Source organism: Neofelis nebulosa, chromosome 12 (genome assembly GCF_028018385.1).
Source record: "Neofelis nebulosa isolate mNeoNeb1 chromosome 12, mNeoNeb1.pri, whole genome shotgun sequence".
Taxonomy (NCBI): Eukaryota; Metazoa; Chordata; class Mammalia; order Carnivora; family Felidae; genus Neofelis; species Neofelis nebulosa.
In genome coordinates this window covers 33308231-33332057 of record NC_080793.1, presented here as the reverse complement: position 1 = coordinate 33332057, position 23827 = coordinate 33308231, and the positions used below count along the sequence as shown (strand labels likewise).

General features: G+C 45.2%; 2 protein-coding genes across 2 annotated transcripts; one reads left to right on the top strand and one right to left on the bottom strand.

Moving 5' to 3' along the window:
- Positions 1 to 4208: 4208 nt before the first annotated feature.
- On the bottom strand, positions 4209 to 11105 carry ALG2 (ALG2 alpha-1,3/1,6-mannosyltransferase). The gene is made up of 2 exons (XM_058694779.1): positions 10690 to 11105; positions 4209 to 7012 (listed from the first exon to the last, which is right to left on the bottom strand). The coding sequence occupies exons 1-2, from the start codon at positions 11035 to 11037 to the stop codon at positions 6110 to 6112; spliced, it is 1251 nt and encodes a 416-aa protein (XP_058550762.1). The 5' UTR covers positions 11038 to 11105; the 3' UTR covers positions 4209 to 6109.
- Positions 11106 to 11217: 112 nt separating this feature from the next.
- On the top strand, positions 11218 to 18474 carry SEC61B (SEC61 translocon subunit beta). The gene is made up of 4 exons (XM_058694780.1): positions 11218 to 11504; positions 11698 to 11795; positions 14420 to 14521; positions 18191 to 18474. The coding sequence occupies exons 1-4, from the start codon at positions 11502 to 11504 to the stop codon at positions 18276 to 18278; spliced, it is 291 nt and encodes a 96-aa protein (XP_058550763.1). The 5' UTR covers positions 11218 to 11501; the 3' UTR covers positions 18279 to 18474.
- Positions 18475 to 23827: the final 5353 nt, after the last annotated feature.

The window sequence follows — 23827 nt, the reverse complement described above, 5'->3', positions numbered from 1 at the left end:
TCCCCAGTAGGGCCATCGTCAGAAACACAAATATCTAAAAATATGTTGTAAAAACATAACTGACCATTAAGATTCTTTTATACTTTTATGTTCAATTTTCTTTTATTTTCTTATGAGAAAGGCAACTTATGCCACATCAGAAAATACACACAGAAGAAGAATTTAATGCATTTTGGTAGTCACACTTACCTGGGGGCAACCAAAGTCATCACATTGGTGTATATTCTAGTAGAAACTTTTATAATTACCTATGCTCCTGTCCTTTCACATTTATTCACTTACAACATCTTTCATTTCCCATAAAAATGAAACTGCAGCACATGTGCTTTAAAACAACTTTGAGGCTTAATTTCCATACAATAACATACCTTTATTTTAAGCCCATATTTTATTAGTTCTGATAAATTCATACATCTTTATAACCAGCATCATAATAAATACATAAAACACTTTCATCCTCACAAAGTTTCTTTATGCCCTTACCCAGCTGGTCTCGGCCTCACCCTGGGCTGCAAGAAAATAGTGACCCGCTTTCTGTCACTGTAGATAGGATTTTTTTCTCTGAAGTTTCCTACTAACAGTATGAATTCTTTTGTGCCTGGCCTCTTTCACTCAGCAGCAGGCTTTTGAGATTCATCCGTGTCATTGTGTTTACTGCTAGTTCACTCCTTTTTATTGCCAGAAGTGTTCCATTGTATAATACAACCACATTTTGTTGATCTATTATCATTCACCTATTGATGGGCACTTGGATTGTTTTCCGCTTTTGACTATTAATACATTAAACTGCTATGAATATGTGAATAAGTCTTTGTTCAGATATATGTGTTCACTTATTTTAAGCAAAATACCTAGAAGGGGAATTGTTGGTTTGGACGGCTGGTGTCATGTTTAACTTTGTAAGAAACTGTCAAAATGCTTTCCAAAGCGTACTTTTTAATATTTCCACCAGCAATGGGTGAGAGTCTAGGTGTTCCATATGTTTGTCAACATTCTTACCGAGAGTCTTTCATTCTATGGGCATGTACTGGTGTCTCGTTGTGGTTTAAATTTGCATTTTCTTGATGACCTAATGATGTTGAGCATCTTCTCATGTGCTTATGGTCTATGTGCATACTTTCTGCAAAGTGGCCTTTCGAATCTTCTGCTCTTTAAAAAATGTGGGTTATTTGTCCTTTTGAGTTGTTAAGAATTCTTTACATATCCTGGCTGCAGGTCTTTATCAGATAAATTAACTATGAATATTTTCTCTCAGTCTGTGTCTTGCCTTTTCATTTTTTTAAAACACAGTGTCCTTTGAAGAGCAGCAGTTTTTAATTTTGATGAGACTTGACTTATCAATCTTTCCCTTTAGGCTTTGTGCTTTTTGTGTCCTATCTAGGACATCTTTCCCTACCCCAAGGTTATGGAGATTTTCTTCTGTTTTCTTTTCTAAGTTCTGCAGTCTTAGCTTTTATATTTAGGCCTAGAATCCCCTTCAAGTTCATTTTTGTGTATCGTGTGTGGTAAAGGTTGAGGTTTTTTTCTCCCCCATACAGGTATCCAATTGTTCCACGCCATTTCTTGAATAGACAAATCTTTTCCCCGTTGAGTTTCTCAGCACCTTTGGCAAAAATCAATTGACTGCATATGTGCAGATGTATTTTAGGACTCAGTTCTGTTGGATTGATCTATTCGTCGTCTGTCCTCACTTTGGTACCACACTGTCTTGACTGTTGGGAAACCTCCCAATGTTGAGTTAAGCAGTGCACAAATTGACAGGGAACTACTCCTTTTGGGGTGGTTTAAACCACCTGTCCATTGCCCCATGGTGTGACTTGCCCTGGCACAGGCAGACTCCCAATGCTACTCTTAAGGGCAATTCATCCAGCCTGTGAAACACTGCCTTCATCCCTAACAAGCTCATGACACGCTGTTTACAAATCAGCTTCACATCCTCTGGCTCACTCATTTACATACTGATTCAGCCCCTCCAACTCGCTCTTATCTGTCCTTCTCCACAACCGCCCCGTGGGGCAGGCTACTTAGTTCTGATCATACCACTTTATGGATAAGGAAACGTAGACTTCAGGATTATTGGCATCAAGACACCTTCTCAATAGTTGTGGAACCCTGGAATTCTAGAAGTAATCCAGAAAAACAAAGGCCAATCTGATTTAATCGTTTTAGCAGTCTGTTCTAATTGTGCCTGCCAACATCTTGGGTGAGTGGCAGGTCACAAAGGTAAGCCCCATCTACGCCTGTACCCCTCCGCCCCCAACACACACACACACACACACACACACACTCAGTCTTCTATATTTGTCTGAAATGACATCAGTAGCTGGCCTAGTGATAGTTTTGCTCATGTTCACATCTCTGGGTCACAACAATTCACCCTTATTGTGAGCCCCACGCAATCCTCCGATCCTTCTGACAAGGCCAGAGTGCTGGCTCCAGCAGCCCCTTGGCTCAGGAATCAGTATGGTAAAATCCCTCTCTTTCCTCCCTCCCAAGGGTTACTGTTTGATCAGAGGACAGGTCGGAAACGGAGTCTGGCATTTGGAAAGCTCCCATCCCCCAGCTAGTAGGCATGGCACTGGTGTCTGGATCGTGGCATTCTCATAGGCTGCTGGGGATGGAGTTGCAGAGGCTCAGGTTAGGGATAAAAAACTGAGGGGTTCAAAGGAAGTGGCAGGAGATGAGGTTTTTGATAAAAGTGGAGGGGATGTGAGGGGCTTCATTAAGAAGTTAGAGGAGAGTTACGATGACACTGTGTGACCTCAGGCAGGTCCTTTTTTCTTTTGAGGCCTCAGTTTTCCCACCTGTGCAAGAACAAATTAGGCTGGGTGACCTCTGGGGTCCTATTCAGCTGAGTGGATTTGATAGTGGGAGTTGGAAACGCAAAGAAAGGCGGTCACAGGGCAGTTGGCGCCACTGACAGAGGCGAACAGACAGCAGGTCGGTGAAGCGTGCACGTAGGTGCCTCATTCTCCTTACGTTAGGAAAGGTGGAACCAGGTAGCACACGTGGGGCTGGGGACTGGGCAGGGTAGAGGTGGCAAAGCATTTACTGGAGAGGCATCTGTTGGACCTTGCTGATCTGGCATCAGACAGCTGGGTTCGTTACAGCCCCAGGGCTTCCTAGCTGCAAGCTGCAGCTTTTCCACTGTCAACACAGCTACAAGAACTATCTGGAGCGATTCTGTGAAGAGCAAATGAGCCAACCTGGAAAGACCTTTGCAACTGAAGTTTGCGGTATTTACCGAGGGGGGACGGGCTAAGATTTCCTGGTATGTGCAGTCCTGGATGGATTGGGTAGCTGTGGTGAATCCTGGCTCATTCCCTTTTTAGCTGTGTGCCCTTGAGCAAGCCTTTCATCTCCCTGAGCTCCCTGGGGGATAAAATGGGGGATAACCAGAGGCATCTCACGAGATGGCTGAGGCTGAAAAGGGAAAATGACTGGCAAAACCTTTCTAACCCTGAGGACCTCAACAGGCCCGCCTGCAGTGCTGTAGAGGGTTTCACGGAAGAAGGGCCACACAATGAGTTTGGTTAGGGGGAAGGCAAACGGAATGGTAGAGTGGTTGGACTGTGGAACCGGAGAGCCTAGAGACTGTTCATCCCTCCGGGCTGTGTGACACAGGCAAGCTGCTTAACCACACTCATCTATAAAGGCAAGAACCCACACGCCTCATAGAACCGTTAGGATAGATCAGTTGTCTGCTATGAATTGTCATGCCCAGCACACAGTGATTGCTAGAAGAATTACTATTGATAGGGTCCTGGACAACTCACTTCAGTGTGCCATGCTTCTATTTTCCCTAGCTCCAGCTTAGTTTTGGAAGCTGTGAGTACGTCTTATGGGCAAAGCTCCATCCTAGGTCTAGGAGCCAGGAGCGAATCCATCAGGGGCTAGACGCTCACGGCACGCAGAGTTCTGCATCCTTCACCCCCCATCTTTGGTCTTATTGTCACCTGCCGGGGTAGACAAGGAAGGGAAATTAAACTTAAGGCCCGTGAAGTCCTGTAGTCCATTTTGTTAGGATCTGCGTAAAAATGGCCAAATAGGCAAAAGTTGTAGTGCTCTGAAGGGGTAAACACCAGTTATGGATCAGAGCATGCATGACTCTGTCCTAAACTCAGTGGTCTGAGCCACCAGGCCTTTCTGCAAAGCCTGTGGTTCCTTGGAGGAACACGTGCACCAGGCCACAAAACACAAAACCCACAAAATGGGGATGACCAACTTTATTGGACTGTAAGCTTTCACAATGACAAAGAAAAGCAAACTCAACTTTTCATTCCACAAAAGACTTCATATATTTGACTCTCATTTTAGAGAACTCCTTTTTTGGTACAGTCATTTTATTGCATATTAAATATTAAAATATTCCTGTGATACAGACTAAGGTGATAAATCACAACCTGAAAGTTCATTCTGTAAAGAACCCCCAAAGCACAGCATGAACCCACATGGAACTTCTGCAGTTTTCAATATCCCCACATTACAAAATAGCTAACATTTATGTAGCCCATCCCACGTGCCAAGTACTGTTTTAAGTACTTTACATATAGTATGGTAATCTATCATAACTATTCTGTGAAGAACATAGAATATTACAGCTGATGAAGAAGTTGAGGCACAAAAATTAAGTAATTTGCCCAAAGTCACTGACACAGGCTGTTAGGCTCTCAGGTCTGTGCTCTGAGAATTGATGAACGTGGGGCCTTTGGCTAGCGATCACTGCTCTTTTTTAAAAATGAATTTGGGGTATCTGGGTGTCTCAGTCAGTTGAGTGTCTGTCTGACTCTAGATTTCGGCTCAGGTCATGATCTCACGGTTTGTGGGATTGAGCCCTGTGTTGGGCTCTGTGCTGACGATGCGGAGCCTGCTTGGGATTCTCTCTCTCCCTCTCTCTCTGCCCCTCCATGGCTCACATGCGCACGTGCGCTCTCTCTCAAAATAAATAAACTAAAAAAAAATTGAATTTAGCCTTTGGGGTGCTTGACTGGATCAGTTGGTAGAACATGGGACTCTTGATCTTAGGGTTGTGAGTTCAGGCCCCACGCTGGGAGGGAATAAAAAAATAAATAAGTTTATCTGTAAAGATACGTTGAAAAGTGCTTTAATGTTTATTTGTCCTTAGACCAACAGCTAAGTAAGGAACTGTAAGACTGGTCAGTGCCCCGAAAGGGCTAGGGTACATGGAAGGCAAACACCACGTGCAGGCTGGGAGGAGGGAGGAGGGAGGAGGGTTAAGCCTCACAGCCATGGCACCTAAGGCAGGCCTTGAAGGATACAAAGCAATTGTGCCTTACACTTGGTAGGAGCTCACTTAACAAAACACCAACATTAACAAAGCTGAGGACTCTGAGGACATGAAGATGCCAACCATACGGAAGAGGCACACTCATGAGTGACACTGTCCCCTCACTTCAACATCTAGTTTACTCTAGTTTTGGACTTCAGACCTGGTTGTCTACGTTCCTAACAATACCACACAGATCAAGAGGTCCAAATCTAATGTTATTTTCTTTTCCTATGATAAACATCTATTAATGTAATGTCTCAGTGTGCAAAAACATAATAAATCATCTTTGTAAAAAAGTACAGAACATTCTTGCTATGGATCCAGGCAAAAGGTATGACTAACAAAAATTTCCTAACGGAGGACAGTGAAGGCTTAGGTGCATTGATTTTGGGAACTACGGTGACCCTGTTTTCATTATGCTATGAACCCAAATTAATCGACTTTAATGATGACGTACTTAGACTATCAAAACCAAGTAAGGCACACTATGACTCAAAATTCATAGGCAGAGCAACAAAAATCCAGAGAAAATATAATTAAAATACTCTGCTGAATGTAGAATTGTATCATTTTTATATCTTAATCAATACTGGTAAGACGTGGCATAATCATAGCATAAAACATACCTTCTTTTTCTGAAAAAGTAGATGGGAAGGTGTGGTGTATAGGAAAGTGGCTCAGATTCAAGATTCAAGTATATTTTTCTTTTAATCTTGTCTGCAATAGATTCTAGGTTTCTTTCTTGGTTTCAAAAGTGAGTCTACAAGCTACAGAAAATGAAATTATGAATACAGCATAAAGGCCTTTAAAAAATTCTGATTATACCAGCAGTTTGGCGACATACTGGTAGAGCTGTTCCGTAAAAGCTTCAGAGGAAAACTTTTCCTTCACCCTGGCTCTCCCGGCCAGTCCCATTGTGGCTTTTAAGGAAGGTTCATGGATGAACTTTTCCATTGCTTCTGAGAAGTGCACAGGGTCAGGCTCACACAGAAACCCTGTGACACCGTGGACGATGGACTCCAAGGGCCCACCTGAATTAACAGCAATGACTGGGCACTGCATGTACATGGCCTCCAAAGGGACGATGCCAAAGTGTTCATTGCTTGGTGTGTAAAGCACGCAGGTACAGCCGCAGAGGAGTGAGATTTTCTGTTTGTCTGAGAAAGACCGCAGGAAGGTCACATACTGTGCAAGGTCGGACTGCTGGACCATTTTCTTCAATTCCTGATAGTGTTCCACATTCTCCAGGACTCTTTCGTCATACCCACCTGCCATGATTAGGTGAACCTTGTCCCAATCTTGGGATGTCAATCTTCCACGCAGTTTTATGAGGGCTTCCAGCGCCAAAGTCAGATTTTTCTTCCTTTCGTATCTGTTGATGGAGAGGAACAGGAATTTCTTCCCCTTGGGGATGAGGTCATCAAGCTTTTCAGAAACAGCTGAGTCAAAGCTGGTGACATTCAGAGATGGGTAGAGGATATCAGGGTCTACGTGAGATAGGGACTTGAATGTTTCCTTGAAAATGGCAGCTGTAAACCGGCTGTTGACCAAGATGCAGTCTGCCATGCCTGTGGTATATTCCTCTATCCAGTCGATCGGAGCCCTGTATAAGCGTTTAAGCAACGAATCTCTCCTGGTGAGCAGCAGATCTGGGAAATGACAATAAAACAGGATCTTCTTACGCCGTCTGGCCAGCTTGAGCACTGGGATACAGGCAGACACCTAGGCAAAGCAAAAATCAACAGCAGATATAGACTGGTCAACTCAACTTCAACCAGTCAAAAGCATACCCATCCACCCTGCCTGCTAGTCTGTGGGCTCATTGTGGGCAATGTCTGACTCTGCTTGTGTTCCCCTAGACTCTCATCCAGTACAATGGCTGGCGTATAGAAGGCTCACAGACACCTGCTGGCTGTGTGCTAAGTACTTAAGCTGCAGATCCAAATGTTTCCTCTAGAACAGCGCTGTTCAACAGAAGTAAAAATCTAGCAACCATACTACAAATTTTTTAAGGGTGAAATTTTTTTTTTTTTCAACGTTTTTTTATTTATTTTTGGGACAGAGAGAGACATAGCATGAACGGGGGAGGGGCAGAGAGAGAGGGAGACACAGAACCGGAAACAGGCTCCAGGCTCCGAGCCATCAGCCCAGAGCCTGACGCGGGGCTCGAACTCACGGACCGCGAGATCGTGACCTGGCTGAAGTCGGACGCTTAACCGACTGCGCCACCCAGGCGCCCCTTAAGGGTGAAATTTAAAGAATATCAAATTCTTATTATTCCAAAATGTAATCAATTATCATAAAAGACACTTTACATTTGATTTTTATTAAACCTTTAAAATCAGATGTATATTTTACACTTACACCACATCTCAGTTCAGACTAGCCACACTTCAAGTGCTTAAGAGCCACATGTGTCTAGTGGCTACCACAATGGACACAGCAGCTCTATCTAGTGTTTCTCCTCCTAAGGAACTAGATGAACTATAGTAGTTTATAGTAGAGGCTCTGGAATCAAGATTGCCAGCTGTGTGATCACGAGCAAGTAATCTACCTCTCTTTGTGCCTCAGTTTTCTCTTCTGTAACAAGGCAACAGCTGCAGTTCCAAAAACCCTTGTATGGTTTTTGTGATTAAACACACAGGTGTGTGTAAAATGCTTAAGAATTTAGCACACAGTATGTGCTCAATAAATGTTAACCATAATCATTACTAAGCATGAACTATATGCTGGCATTCCTAGAGACCTTCCTGTTGGGTAATCTGTATAAGTTACTTGATCTCTAGCTCACTTATCACCTGAAGAATACTGCGAGATTTATCCAAAGCTTCTTAGTTAGAAAGTAGCAGATATGGAACCAAATCCAGGTCTCCTACTTCCAAGCTGTTTTTTTCCCCTATTCACTAGTCTCAGCTGCCTCCTGTTTTTTTTTTTTTTTTTTTTTTTTTTTTTTTATTAAATTTTAGGACGAAACAGATGATCTTGGGATGACTCTTCAGTTACTTAAAAATTTTTTTTTAATGTTTATTTATTTTTGACAGAGAGAGAGACAGAGAGAGAGAGAGAGAGAGAGAGAGCATGAGCGAGGGAGGGGCAGAGAGAGAGGCAGACACAGAATCCGAAACAGCTCCAGGCTCTGAGCTGTCAGCACAGAGCCCGACGCAGGGCTCGAGCTCACAGACTGCAAGATCATGCCTTGAGCCGAAGTCGGATGCTCAACCGACTGAGCCACCCAGGCGCCCCTCAGCTGCCTCATGCTTAATGACTAGTTACACATGCAGGATATTTGGAAATGTCCACATTTCTTAAAAAGAAACAGCTTCTATACAAGCAAGGATGACCAAAGTAATTCAGGAATAATAATTAAAGGAACACACAATTACAAATGTGAAACCTTTTCCACTTATCAGTTTGGCAAAGATTAAAATGGTTGATAACACCCAATGTGCACAAGAGCATGGAATAACAGGAATAACATGAACAGGAAGAACATGGAATAAAAGGAATAACACTGTGGGAGAGCAAAGTGACACGACCTCTTTGAAAGCTTAATTTGGCAATAGCTATTGATATTTAAAATAAACTCTTTGGGGGTACCTGGGTGGCTCAATCGGTTAAGTGTCTGACTTCATCTCAGGTCATGATCTCGAGGTTCATGGGTTCAAGCCCCATGTCAGGCTCTGTGCTGACAACTCAGACCCTGGAGCCTGCTTGGGATTCTGTCTCTCTCTCTCTGTCCCTCCCCCATTCTCTCTCTTGAAAATAAATAAACATTAAATTTTTTTTTTTTTAAATAAAATAAAATAAACTCTTGGAGGGGCCCTTGGGTGGCTGAGTCTAATCACCCGACTTTGGAACTTCGGTTCAGGTCATGACCTCACAGTCTGTGGGTTCAAGCCCCACGTTGGGCTCTGTGTGGACAGCTCAGAGCCTGGAGCCCGCTTCAGGTTCTGGGTCTCCCTCTCTCTCTTCCCATCCCCTGCTCGTGTTCTGTCTCTCAAAAATAAATAAATATTTAAAAAATAATTTAAAAAAACCCCTCTTGGACACCAACTTTGTTTCTAGGAATTTACTCAAAGGACATGCGGACAGAAGTACAAAGAAAAAGGATACAAGGATGCCCACTACAACACTGATCTATTTGCAAAAAACTGGTCACAATGAGCATCCTTTAACAGAATAATGTATAAATTATAGTACTTTCAAACAAAAGCAGATTTTCCAGCAACCATTATGAAGCATGAAGTGAATCTCTAATATTGATATATACGGATGTCTCAAACAGAAATTTGGGGTGAAAAAAAGGTTAAGTTATCATATAGTAGGTGTGCCACAATCCTCATTATTACAATTAAGATGCATCTGAGAACAGACACATATGTTAGAGCAGCCACAGGCAATTTCGAGAAGAATCCAGGAGAAACTGCTAACAGTGGCTACTTTTATGGAGTGGAACTGGGATGGGACGTTTATACTATTTGAATTTTTGTTCTGAATAAACGTTACTTTCTAAAATAAATTGAGGGGGGAAAAAAAAGAAGAAGAAAAGAAGAAGGCGTAGAGTCCAAAACAGCTAGAGCCCAGATCCAAGTAGACATTATTTATAAAGAACTCTGACTTCTCCCAAGCCTAATAGGGAGCCATGTTAAAGTTTTAACAGGGGCATGACATGCTTAGCTTGGTGTTTTTAACACTACACTGAGGACGAATGGGGTGGCTTGGCCTCAAAAGCTACAGGCAGTGGGATGCATGTGGCCTGGAAGTGTCAACAAAAATAATGCAAAGAGAGAAGACGTGCAAGTTACTCAGAAGTGAAAGGTGGCTGAAGGCTGACTTCTAACGCTTCTGCTTCTTTTTTTTTTTTTTAACGTTTATTTATTTTTGAGACAGAGAGAGAGACAGAGCATGAACGGGGGAGGAGCAGAGAGAGAGGGAGACACAGAATCGGAAGCAGGCTCCAGGCTCTGGGCCATCAGCCCAGAGCCCGACGCGGGGCTCGAACTCACGGACCGCGAGATCGTGACCTGGCTGAAGTCGGACGCTTAACCGACTGCGCCACCCAGGCGCCACTAACGCTTCTGCTTCTTAAAGCAAGCCCCAAGGCCCATCTATTTCAGAATCGCCGATGATCCTGCGAAAATGCAGCTTTCTGGGCCCCACCTCAGGGCTCCAGGATGAAAGCTTCTGAGAATGGGGCCCTGTGACAACGTGCAACTTTAATGTGTCCACACTAAAGTTCGAGAACTAGTCTCACTCCCAATTCTCATCTCTCCAGATCAGTTCGGATCTTTCCGAACCGCAGACCGGGAGAGCTCAGCAGATGCCATGCAGTGCGCCCTCCCTACTGGGAAAAGGAGGCGAGGCGGGGTCAGGCGTGGCCGAACTCACGGCCGCCTCACCTGGTCGCACACGACCACGTCGAACTCCTCGTCGCCGAGAAACAGCACGTACAGCGCCAGGAAGATCATGCGCACGTAGGCGCAGACGGCCGCACCGCGGCCGCCCCAGCCCAGGCTGCGCGGGAGCCAGTCGCCCGCGCAGCGCACCTGCAGCTCGCGACTATCCGCGAAGCTGTGGCCCGGATCGTAGTGCGCGGTCCAGACCTTCACGCTACATCCGCGCGCCTGCAGCGCCAGCGCCGCGTCCAGTACCAGCCGCTCGGCGCCGCCCACGCCCAGGTCCGGGTGCAGGAACAGCACCGACGGGTTGGGACCAGGGTCTTCGTCTCGGCCCCGCTCCTCTGCCATGGCCGGGATGTCGCGCCAGCGCCCCGCGCCCCTGCGGGGTTCCGCGCATGCTCCTCTCCGGCTCCCAGCGGGCCTCTGCGGGGCCGACCACGCCTCGCGGCGCCTGCGTCGGTTAGGCCACATCAGCGCAAATCTGCGGGCGCCCCGTGTCTGCCAGAGGGAATTTCTCGTCTGACCGTGTCTGTATCCTCCCTTTGGTAGGGAATGGACTCTGTGGAGGACGCTGCGATCCAAAGGAAACAGGCGGAAGGTCTGCACTTCCCACGCAGCGACTGATCAAGTCTCCTGTAACAAAATTTATGCAGGCATATGGTGGGACAACCCAGGCGTCCCTGGAGCCACCGAGGACCCTGCCAGGGGCCTGGGGGCGGGGTCTGAGCCAGCCTCTCCTGCCGCTGGGCCTTTGAGGTCTTCACGGATCCTTGGCCGTCAGTTTCTGCCTCCAACTCCTTCCAGTCTCCAGCATGGTATGGCGGCCCCGGTCTTCCCCGTTTGACTCCTCCTCTCCCTGGCGCCCCGTCTCTTGCTTTCTGCCTTGCCCTCCTCTTGTGGCAGCCTCGCTGTCCCCAGCCTGCCGTGCGGGTGCTGGTCTTGGCCGCCAGGGCCTGGGGTCTGGGGGCGTGCCGGCGGCGCTCACACTCTCGTTTCGTCTCTCTGTAGCCTGGTCCGACTCCCAGTGGTACTAATGTGGGCTCGTCAGGGCGCTCTCCCAGCAAAGCGGTGGCTGCCCGGGCGGCCGGATCCACGGTCCGGCAGAGGTAAGGATTCCCGCGACCCTCTGGCTGTGGTGTCAGAGAGATGGGGCCCAAGAATTCGCTGGTCCGGAGGAGACCCCGGAATGAATCACCAGGGCAAAATGAGCCTCAGGCGACGTGGCTGTACGTCTTTTGTGTCTCGAGAGGGAGGCAATGTTTTCTTCCAATTGTTCAGTTTGGGACACCGCTGTTAAAAGAGTAAAGTTAACACACGAGTTGGATCAGAGACAACTTTGAGAAAACTGATGTTATTAAACTGGTCTTTGGTCCTGAGCTTTCCCGTCTCATTTTTATTTGGAGGTCCCATCACACTCAGTCTAACAGGACTTGTCTGATAACAAAACTCAGTCTCCTTTCATCCTAGCTTCTGCCCCAGTTATATTTCCCTTTACTTCCATATGGCACTGTTACTAAACACTTGTTTCCCAAAGCCAAAACTTCAGGGTGGTGTTGGATTTTTCTTATGCTCTGTCTCTATTTAGTCATTTGTGAGACCGAATGGGACACAGAAAGCTTCTCATCCGTCCTTTTCTTTTTTCTTTTCACTGTTCTAGTTTAGCCCAACTTCTCTCCTCTAGACGTTTGCGTTTTCTACCAAAGTCTTGTCTCCAGATCACTTCCACTCCAATCTGTACTGCCCTCTGATTCTGTCACACATCTTCTTAGTTTCTGTCTCACTTCTTTTTGCTGAACTTTTAAAGGAAAATGGGTGGGGGTGGATACCAATGCTTTTGGTGTTTTTTTTCAGCCTACTTGCCTCTTCTCCTCTTTTGTGATCTAGCAGCAGTGAGCTTAGTCCAACAGGACTCACTAGGCAGCCCCTTCACCCATTTATATTTATTCTGCAAGACCAAGTTCAGGGGTTATTTCCTCTTGAGGCCTTTCCTGACTTGGAAAGCAGCAGTAGCTATGAGTCTTCTCTTTTGCTCCCAAAGCATTTTGTTCATGTGGTTATAGTAGCATTTATATTTTTGTATTCATCTGTTTTGTTACGCTTTTTCAGAAATGGCCCATCATCTCTGTCCTACTATAAGACCTGGCATAATAAATGATGAATGAATGAAGGAATATAGCCATGCTGTAGTCTTGGGATTTTTGAAGGAACCATAGGGCATAGGAAGTGGGAGGCAGTTACTCTGTGACCAGAAAGGAAGGGTAAAATAGACCCCTAATAGAAATTTAAGGGATTAAAATGGGCTCTGTCAACTTCTACCTGGCTTTCCAGTGGAGAGATGGGTAGTGTTTTGAGTACATTTGGTATTTCCAGGTACCCTGATTATCAAGTCCTCTGCATTGTCCCATGTGCCAGTAGATATAAAAAATCTGTAAAGAGCCTAGACTGATTTCTTTGGATCTCCTGTAATTCCGGGAGACTTTGAGAATAAGCACTGCAGTTGGGAGGTTGTGGGAATAGTGGGAAGTGCGTGGGTCCTAGTCCTGGCTCAACTGGTGACTTATCCTGTCCATACTGGATTTACTATCTAGTTCAAGTTCCTTTTTATGAACAAGGAGGAAAATTTCAGGTACCTACCCCACAGCTTAAACGATGTATATCCTTGTGTGTAAAGGCTGTTCCAATCCCTGTATGATTATGTTTGCTATTTACAATCAGCTTTCTCATAAAAACAGCCATATACATGGACTTCTAAGTCCCCAGGCTACCGTATAGCCTATAATCAATGTGTCTGCACTAGAGTCTGGGGTAAAGGCCATGGCAAGGTGAGAGTCTGGGGTAAAGGCCCCATGGCAAGGGGATTAGGAGCAGAGCTGGAAGGGCAGTGAGAAGAGATAGGGGCAGCAGGGTTTTCACTTCTGGCTTTTCCCTGTGTACCCTGGTCGGTGGCAAAGTGCTATTTGGCTACTTCTGTGTTCTAGGGCTGCCTGTACCACACAGCTCGTTTGCCAACCCTTGATCCCCTTGTGAGGGACGTTCTGGCTGGATGTTGTCTGCGGTTTTCATATCTTGCCTCTCTGCCCAAGATCTATAGATAGTATATCCAAATAGAGAAAACGGATTACAAAATAATTTTTTCTAAACTCTATACTCCATTTTAGGACCTGGATTACAGTAAGAGCTTAATTGTTTTGGTTTTTTTTGGTAGCAAGTACAGTAACTTAAAAACATTTTAAAGTAGTCATTTTAAAATCTGATTAAATGGATGCAGGGCTTTTAAGCAGGGGTTTATTACTTGACTTCACAAAAACACGTTTGAAGAGAAACTGAAGTGCATTGTCCAAATGAGGCACCCATGGTATGTGGGCAAGTGGATGGGCTCGAGTCAGAACTGGGTCCACTGCCTAGGTTGGCTGCTTGCTGGCTGTGTGGTCCTAGGCCCTTTACTTAACCTTTTATGAGCCTGTTTCCCTCATTTATAAAATGGAAATGGTGACTACTTACTGGGGTTGTTGTATTCCTTGGGATATGGCAGTCCTTAGTGGTTATCCTGATAATGGAGTAAAAGCAAGAATTTGGGGGGTTCAAGGGAAGAGAAGTTTTTTGGTTTTTTTGTGGGGTTTTTTTTTTTGTTGTTTGTTTGGTCTTTAACAACGTAGTGGTCGCAAATGCTATAATGCTGGTGTAAGGGTATCAGAGAAGTAGCCGTTTGTAATATTTCTTTTCTTTCCAGAAAAAATGCTAGCTGTGGAACAAGGAGTGCGGGTCGCACAACCTCAGCAGGCACAGGGGGCATGTGGCGATTCTACACCGAAGACTCCCCTGGGCTCAAGGTGTAAGTTTTGGGAGCCGACCTTGCATTTCTGTCCAATGTCGCATGGCCGTCGGCAGCGCTGTCTCTGCCACCAGCGGGGTTTGCTTTGATGAGATTTACAGTGCACAACGGCTGCATTCGTGCTAGGCGGGCTGGGTTTGGTTTGTCTGTGTATCAGTCAGTCAGCTTAGGGCCTGGAATAACATCTCTCCTTGGATTGAGTGGCAGCAAGGGAGAATCTTCACGTGGCTGTGTCAGAAGAAATGAATGGGAACAGAGAGAGCTGGAGGGAAAGCTGCTTAATGAGGTGAAATTGCTCTTCATTTGGTGTTTTTGTCCCACCCTGAGTAATAGGAGTGACCGCTTGAATTGGCGTCGGGTGAGTTTGCAAAGCTCTCCTGGAGGAACAGGCTGATACTGTTACAGCCTAATGGGAGTTTCTCCGTCAGGCTGTGTTACCAGACGTTCTTTGGCCTCCTTGCGTTTGCTGGGTGGTGAGTAGACCCTGGAAGGTGAACATGTCACTTTCTGAGTTCGTAGGTCTGGCAGTGCTCATTAGGTGATGGGAAGTGGGCGTCCAGGGTCCCTAGGCCTCGCTCACCTTGCAGTTTCTGGTACTGTGTGCCAGACCTGATCCGCAGGTCTCTGCGTGTGAGGCTCCAGAACACCACTGCTTACAGCTGTTTCCTGCTTACACCCGGCAGCTGAGGAACTGGAATACTGATGCGCTCGTTTGCTCACAGAGGCACTTACAAGGCAAAGACAGCAGGAGCTGGAACTACATCTTTTTTTTTTCCCCCTCACTTACTTATTTATTTATTTTTATTACAATTTATTGTTACATTGGCTTCCATACAACGCCCAGTGCTCATCACCTGCTTTTCGCTCTCCCCCACCCCCATAAACTCTCAGTTTGTTCTCACTATTTAAGAGTCTCTTATGCTTTGCCTCCCTCCCTCCCTGTTTGTAACTTTTTTTTTCCCCCTTCCCCTCCCCATCGTCTTCTGGTAAGTTTCTCAAGATCTACATATGAGTGAGAACATACGGTGTCTGTCCTTAACTTATTTCACTTAGCATAATACCCCCCAGTTCCATCCACGTTGCTGCAAATGGCCAGATTTCATTCTTTCTCATTGCCAAGTAGTATTCCATTGGATATATAAACCACATTTTCTTTATCCATTCATCTGCTGATGGACATGTAGGCTTTTTCCATAATTTGGCTACTGTTGAAAGCGCTGCTATAAACATTGGGGTACATGTGCCCCTATGCATCAGCATTCCTGCATCCTTTGGATAAATTCCCAGTAGTGCTATTGCTGGTCATAGGGTAGTTCTATTTTTAATGTTTTGAGGAGCCTCCACACTGTGTTCCGGAGCGTCTGCACCAGTTTGCACTCCCAGCAGCCGGGCAGGAGCTGGAATACACCTTCTGACTGTGCAGTCCCATGCTCTTTCCACATGGCTTGTCTGCTAGAAAAAGACAAAATTACATTTACTTGGATTAGCTTAATTAACTTGACCAGTAGCTTGACTCGGATTGCAAATGTAGTTGAGGAAGACTTCCTAAGAGTTCCTTGGAATTCTTGAGATTTGGTTTTACTTGATTTTTTACTGTTGTGAAGATTTATAAGGTGAGAACATATTTAGGAAATAATTCTTGGGGTTGGGATGTGTGAGTTGGTATTAAAAACCTTTTGGTCTTTGTTCGAGGTAATCTTCATGAGTATTTCAGAGAGAAATTTTGAAGCCTCTTGCTCTTCATGGTATCCAGAGGACTTAATTGTATACTCTCGTCAAGAAGGTGGTAAAACCTCTTCGTAGGCGTCTGGCTTGTGCTTGCTCTGGGCTTTGTGTTGAACCGCCAGGCTTGCTTGCTGCTGCTTAGTGCTTGAGTCCTCCCAGGATAGAAGCTGTTCCTTGAAGTGTCGTAAACCACAGTTTCATCCTCAGGAGGAGAGCGATATTTTTGATGAAAGGATGCAGTTGGGAATTTATATCCACAGATTCACATCTTGGGTCTTGTTGCTGGTTCTTCTTAGGAGTTCAGAATTGTTTTCAGGCTGATAATAATTGCATTTCCTGGAGCTTAGTGTAAGCCTGCATTGTGTTTGTATTATTTATTTAACACCTCAACAACCCTATGGGAGAGGCGCCGGGATTATCCCCATTTTACAGATGAGGAAAACGAGGCTCGGAGAAGGTAAGTAACAGGGCCATGGTCACAGCTCATGAGTGACAGAGTTGGGTCCCAGACTCCAGCTCTCTGGGAGCTGCGCTCTCAGCTTTATGCTCTGTGTCTGGTGTCGCTCTAACATTGCACCAAAGTAGAGGGTATGAGCAAGTGTAACTCGATGAAGATTGCTTCCCATGTATTTTTAAATTTGTTTATTTCAGTAATTGTACAGATTTTGGAAGAACGGAATAGTGTAGCAAGGACTTTGATCTGTGTTGTTTATCGGCCACTGATGGACTCTTACTCCGCTGCTCCACTGGGTTACTCCACTCACTGCCTTCACGATAAAGATTTCTGGGGTCTTTTCCAATATCCACTCCCCAGTTGTATCTGGGAGGTGAAGCAGCATCTTAACGGGGTGGGGAGGGGGCTCATTTCACCAGCCAGCATTCACAGGTTGTGTGAGATCAAAGGGTTCTCTCTTTAAGAAACCCATGTACTAATTCTCAACTTGAAAAACTCATTTGATTAGGGAAGCGTTGATGGGTAGAATCTGTTTCCCTCTTATTTAAAAAAAAAAAAATTTTTTTTTTAACATTTATTTATTTTTGAGACAGAGAGAGACAGAGCATGAATGGGGGAGGGGCAGAGAGAGAGGGAGACACAGAATCCAAAGCAGGCTCCAGGCTCTGAGCCATCAGCCCAGAGCCCGATGCGGGGCTCGAACTCACGGACCGCGAGATCGTGACCTGAGCTGAAGTCGGATACTTAACCGACTGAGCCACCCAGGTGCCCCAGTCTGTTTCCTTCTTATAACAAACTCCTAAACTGAACTAGATGGGAACCTTAAAGAGTAAGATGAGCACTATGTATGGAATTAGGAAACCTGAGCTCAAATCTCTTCCTTCCTGTTCTGGCTGTGTGCTGTTATGCAAGTAATAATTAGTCTCTGAACATCAGCTTTCCTTATTTATAAAATGAGATTAATATTTGTTCTGGGTCATGAGTTTTGTTGATCAAGTGGAATTACACATTTGAAAACACCTTGTAACTTAGAATGTGATATGTGTCTTTTTATGCCTGATACATTCTAGTTAGACAATGAAGGTTGTCTTTAAATAAATATTAACTTGAAATAACAGTTTGGTAATTGGGTTATTTGCACATAGAGAGTTTGGGAAATTTTTCTTCCTACTTTTTATTATGGAAAATATCAAGTACGTGAAATTACAGAGACTTGTGTCTCCAAGACATCAAATCATTTTATTTATGTATATTTTAGTATGTCTACTAAAAGATAAGGATTTTTCCTTTTCTAAGTAAGCATCATGCCATTTCCACACCCTCAAAATATCCATAATAATAATTTGGGGGAATATTACTAAATGTTGTAATGATATTCTTGCATGAATCTCAGGTACGCCCCCTGCTTTTCCCCTAGGCAATCTTTAGTGTTACAGATAAAATAATGTATTAGTACTAAAAGTAAGCCTGCCTTCTCTTCTTATTTCCAGTGGCCCTGTTCCAGTATTGGTTATGAGTCTTCTGTTCATCGCTTCTGTATTTATGTTGCACATTTGGGGCAAGTACACTCGTTCATAGATTCGGCTACATCCATCTGTCTGTCATCTGAAGAAGAAGGAAAGAAACCCAACATATCTTGGACCAAAAGCATAGTGATTTTCTGTTTGTGAGAAAGAAATATACTGTAAGCTTATTGTTTTACAGGGAACTTAACAAGAATTGGTTTTAAGGAATCAATTTTTTTCTATGGCTAATAAACTTTTTAATTAATTTATACCAAGTCTCGTTGCTGATCCCTGACTACTAGGGCCCTTAGTCTCTCCAGATTTACAGGTGAATATGCAGAAAACATATCTTGGGGAGATTGTTTTCTTTGTTGGATTCACAGTTCCTTATATGACCATGTAGTCACTCAAATCCAAGATACTGTAACTGGCCTTGGCTTGTTTTCTTCCAAGTATTTCTGTCCTGGTGATTGTCATTTTGTGTGTGCTGTGATTGTTAACGAGTGTGTCTGTGACTCCCATCAGGCAGATCTGTGTTCAGAGGCAGCTGGTACCCAAGGGAACAGCCATAGGGATCATAAACCAGATATCTTGGATAAAATGGTTCCTCATTCTGTTCTTTGTCTCTAAAACTGTAGATAATATTTTTGCCTCTTCTCTCTCTCAGTTCTTAATTCTGTGAGTGTAGACCCGAGATGTCCATTTATTTATCACTGGTTGCTAAATCTGTTTTGAAAGAATTTATTTGGTACATTAGATTTATCAAAACAAAATTTGTTTCATTTTGAAAATTAAAGACCTTAATAATCAGTGAGATACCAGCATTTCTAAACTGAGCTGGTACAATTCCAACTCAAAATAAAAAAGTTTGAAGTTTCACTTAGCTTATGTTGTCTTTCTAGGAAAAGCATTCAGTCTCTCGTAGACCCTAGGAAATATCAAGAATAGCTCACAGTGCATATTCCAGGAGTCTAGGACTCTAAGCCAGAATTTCTAAAGAGTGAGAGATCCATATGAAATGCCCTAGTTGTTCTGTACAATCAGAAAATGGAGAGGTGGTGTATTAGTTTAAAAAATAGCTGATTTTAAAAACCTCTTAGTCTGTTTAAGAAAAACTTCTTAGAACATTTAAGCAGTTTCCCGAGTTCCTTTCTTAAGTCCTGGCTATAAAGTAATTTAGGTCCAGAGTATCAAGTTTAAAGGAAGGAAAAAGTATGTATCTTGTAAAAAGATTTCCTAAGGCAATAGATGGGTGAGCGAGCTCTTGTAAATGCAAACAAATGGCCAATTATTGGGGGAAAAGGAGGAAAAACTGGTTCCTTTGCATCCTGGCCGCTGCTTATTGCATGAAAATGCATAGCTATCTTCATGTTGAAATTCAGGAGACAAAGTCAATTTTCATTTGGAAGAAACGAAAGATTATGTTATCCGTAATGGATTTTTTTCCCTGATATTCAGGTTGATGGTTCCAGTAACAGCTAAAAGTTATGCATTTCATTTGCAAAAGAAATCTGTTCCTCTCTCCAGAGGGTCTCTTTTTCTCTGGGGGAGAAGCTGAAGTCACTTGGAGGAGCTGTTTGGCTGTGGGGGGCACGTTCTCTTCCTGCAAGATGCTGCCCGCTAGCCCTGCCTGCCTCAGTGATCTCCAGTGGACTGGTGGCTGAAAGTCACGGAATTTTCTGAGCTAGTGATTTGTAAGAAAATACTAGTTGTCAGTGGCAGAGCAGGGAGATGTTTCTTTCAGCAGAAGGAAAATTGGTGGTTGGGCATAAAAATGTACGACATCTATTATGTTATGTAGCTACTTTTGGCTCTGATGATACAATGCTAATACCATAGCTGAGAATTTCAGTGTTCAAGCTGTTCCTTTCTCTTTTCTTTTTCATTTTTAAAAACTAGGGTAAAGTACACATACTGTAAAATGTACTATCTTCACCATTTTTCAGAGTGTAGGTCAGTGGTGTTAGGCACATTCACACGCAGCCATTGCCACCGTCCGTCTATAGGATTCTTTTTCATCTTGCAAAACTGAAACTCTAAACCTACAAATAAAAACTCCCCTCTCCTCTTCTCCCGTCAGCCCTTGGCAACCACCATTCTACTTTCTGTCTCTGAATTTCATTCTCTAAGTACCTCACAGGAGTGGGATCATATAGCATTTTGTCCTTTTGTGATGGCCTATTCAACTCAGCATAAGGTCTTCAAGATTCATCAGTGTTGTAGCAGAATTGCGTACTCAGAATTGCCTTTGTCAGCCTTTTTAAGGCTGGATGATACTCCCATTTGAATGTATGTACCACCTTTTGTGTTCCTTTCTTTCAAAATAGAGATTTCTAGGCTGTTTCTTGAGCCCTAGGGGACTGTAAGCTATTCATAGTTCTGAAAGTAACAAATCAGATCTTTTTCTGCGTTACGCTTACCTTGACCCCAGGAATTCTCAAACCCCCTTCACTATTGGCTATAATTCTAGCCACTTCCAAGTGGACAGAAGCCAGCACGGAATTAGTACGCTCGTGGTGTATGGGCAGTGGTGCCAGGGATTGAAAAATTGTCACTGCCTTTCAGGAAATCCATACTGTATGGTCACTTGTCCAACAGAAGAAAACCAGAGAGCCGGGATCCCCTAGCTGGAGAGACTAAGAATTCACTGCGTCCTCCCAGTGTTTAATAGAAGAGCCTGGGGCCTGGAGGCAAGATTGTACCGCGAGTTCATAGAGCAGAGGCCAGAGACCAGGCTTCCCGATTCCAGACCAGGGCTCCTCCTCAGAACCGCATTGTGACCCTATTTTGGGCCTGTGCATAAGTCAGCGACCTCTTTCTAGAGGCTAGGCTCTGGGACTAGATAAACAGCGGTGGGCTTTGGAGTTACTGGGCAGTGTTGGTCAAAGGGGGAGGAGTGAAGCCAGCAAGGTTAGCCAGTAGAAATAAAATGAATAAGTCACTAAATTTGGGAGAAAGTCAGCAGGTTCATAAGACTTCATGGGGAGACAATCGGGAGAAGCGGCCAGCCGAAGGGCATGTTTGCATTCTCGGGACCACAGGTGGTAGGTGAGCCAAGCACACAGCGAGACTGACCGAAGAGGGCTCAGGTAAAGGCTGCGCTGCCCAAATCCGATTCCTAGCAACTAGCCCTCTTTCTCGTGCCAGACACATTACAATAAAGTAAAATGTGCAAATTAACTGAATAGTCTGAGACTAGTTATACACAGTCTATATGGCTCCGTTTTGGGGCAAGGTCTAGAATTCTGTATCTCAAAACAAAGGACATGAGGGGAAGAACTTGATTACACACGAGTGGGTTAAATTGGTCCTGCAAACAGGCTTGTCTTTCTTCGCATTGACTCTGGCCGGAGGCAGAGTGGACAATAGATCCTGTAGGGCAGCTTGTTCTAGAACCCCTCTAAACTGGTGTGGGTGGTAGAACTGAAGTGGTTCTCAAATGTTGGCATGTGTCAGAATCGCCTGGCAGGAGTCTGCTCCTGCCGCGTGGCAGACCTGGCTGGCAGCAGCCTGGGAGTCCCGGTGTGGGCTCAGGGTGGGCCCAGGCCTGTCACCGACACAGGAGTGCTATTTTTGTTCCCCTTTCTTGTCTTTGAAGCTTCAGCCACGGTACCACTTGCTTTGCGGTCTGCACTGTGCTGGGAAATTCACCCTGCCTTGTGGGATTTTGCATTTTGTATGTTTGCCGCGGGGCGGTGTGCGTGGTCAGCTGGCTGCCGCGAGCCCCTGCAAGGCCCAGAGTCCCGATTGCCCCTTCTTCAGTTCCCTCACTCTCTCTCATAGCAGCACCTCTTTTTACAGACGTGCTGCACGAATGCACAGAACAGGCCCTTGTCAGACTTCCTTTTGCAGGAGGCTCACTGCACTGGAACCTGCAGCCGGCTCCAGGAGGCAGTACCACTGAAACGTGATGATCTCACTGGGCGAGGATTTCCTGCTGGGTGGGCCATCGGATACCAGCGTGGCATCCCGCTCTCCCAGCCCCGAGGTGTGATCGGCAGGGAGCCTCGGCGCTGTGCTCCTCGGCCCGCACCTGCCTGGCTGTGGGAGAGCTGCCGAATCTCCCCCTGGGGTACACCTGTGTGGCACACGCCAGGGAGCCGTGAAACATTTGTGTTCATGCCATGACCACATTGTCAGCCTTACATTTGTACTGCTTGTTGGTGCATTTGGCACTGCTTGTTGGTGGGCTTTGTAGGAAACCACAAATTTTGGTAAGTGGGGAGTTAATTCTCACCAACCTCTGACCCTGCCTCAGGCTTGGTAGTCTGACCCAGCTCACTGCTCCTCCTCCTCCTCTTCCTCCTCCCCCTCCCCCTCCTCCTTCTTTTCCTTTTCTTCTTTCTCCTTTTCCTCCCCGATCCTCCTCCCCTTGCTCTCTTCTGTTCTACACAACTCAGATTCCTGGGCTATCGCATGCAAAGAAACAACAATCCTCCAGTGGAAGTTATTAAAAAATAATTCTGATTTTCACCTATCCTTTTGCAAGTTGTGAGTTGAATTGTGTCCCCTCAATGTATATGTTGAAGTCCTTGCCCTTAGCACCTCAGAATGTGACCTTATATGGAAACAAGGTCTTTACAGAGGTAGTCAAGTTCAACTGAGGCCATCAGCATAGGCCCTAATCCCATATGACTTAGTTCTTTTAAGACAGGGAGATTTGGACACTCACAGCCATGCAGGAGGAATGCTGTGCGAACTTGAAGACATCCATCAACAGGAACAAGCCAAAGGCAGGCCTGGACCAGCTCTTTCCGTCGAAGCCTTTAGAAGAAGCAAACCTGTCAGCACCTGGATTTTGCACTTCCAGCCTCTAGGACTTCGAGACGCTCCGTTTCTGTTGTTTAAGCCTCCCTACCTTGTGCTATTTTGCATGGCAGTGCTAGCAAACTAATACACAAGGACACTGAAGGGGCAGCCAATCCATAGCTCAGCCATGCTTTTAAACACCCCCCTTCTTGTCTTCCTAGTCCTGTGACACCTGCAGCAGCTAGGGAGCCCCCCTCCCCACCCATGAGGGAGGAAGGTGGTGCCCCAAACCTGGAGCACAACCGTTTTGGGTCACCAGCAGTGATGATGTCCCCTGTCAACAAAAACCTGGCCTCTGTTTATGCACAAGGCGAGCACTATTTCCATCCAGCTTGTTCAGTCTGGAGACTTGCTCATCTCATGATGAACTGAGAAAAACCTAGTGTTCTGACTCAAGAGACCAAGTAGGAAAACTTGGTTGGTGACAAGTTCTTGGGAGGGAATTCGGTAGTGAGCAGATCTTGTTTAGGTGAGTGGATGACATTCCTACAACCAGCCATAAAGCCTGGACCAGTGGAGGCCTTAGCACTGCCAGCTGGGATTTGGTGATATGCAAGCCAGCTCGGGATCTAGATTCAAGTTTTCACTTATGCATAGTCTCCTTGCATTCCTGCAATGAGTTCCACTTGGTCATTGGGATGAGAAGACTTAGCACAGCAGGCCAGACCCTGCTATTTTCAGAAAGGTCTGTTTGCAAAGTTGGCCCTTGACCGGGGGTCTGGAAACTTGGCATTTGAGCCGTTCCCTAACTCGTAAGGCTGACAATGTGGTTTAGCCTGGACACCAGCTTTCCTTCCCAGAGTCTAGAATTTT

Coding starts and splice junctions, on each gene's coding strand:
- ALG2 (XM_058694779.1), bottom strand. CDS start 11,037: ATGGCAGAGGAGCGGGGCCGAGACGAAGACCCTGGTCCCAACCCGTCG. Junction 7,013..10,689: donor ACGTGGTCGTGTGCGACCAG/GTGAGGCGGCCG, acceptor TGCTTTGCCTAG/GTGTCTGCCTGTATCCCAGT.
- SEC61B (XM_058694780.1), top strand. Junction 11,796..14,419: donor GGATCCACGGTCCGGCAGAG/GTAAGGATTCCC, acceptor TTTTCTTTCCAG/AAAAAATGCTAGCTGTGGAA. Junction 14,522..18,190: donor GACTCCCCTGGGCTCAAGGT/GTAAGTTTTGGG, acceptor TCTTATTTCCAG/TGGCCCTGTTCCAGTATTGG.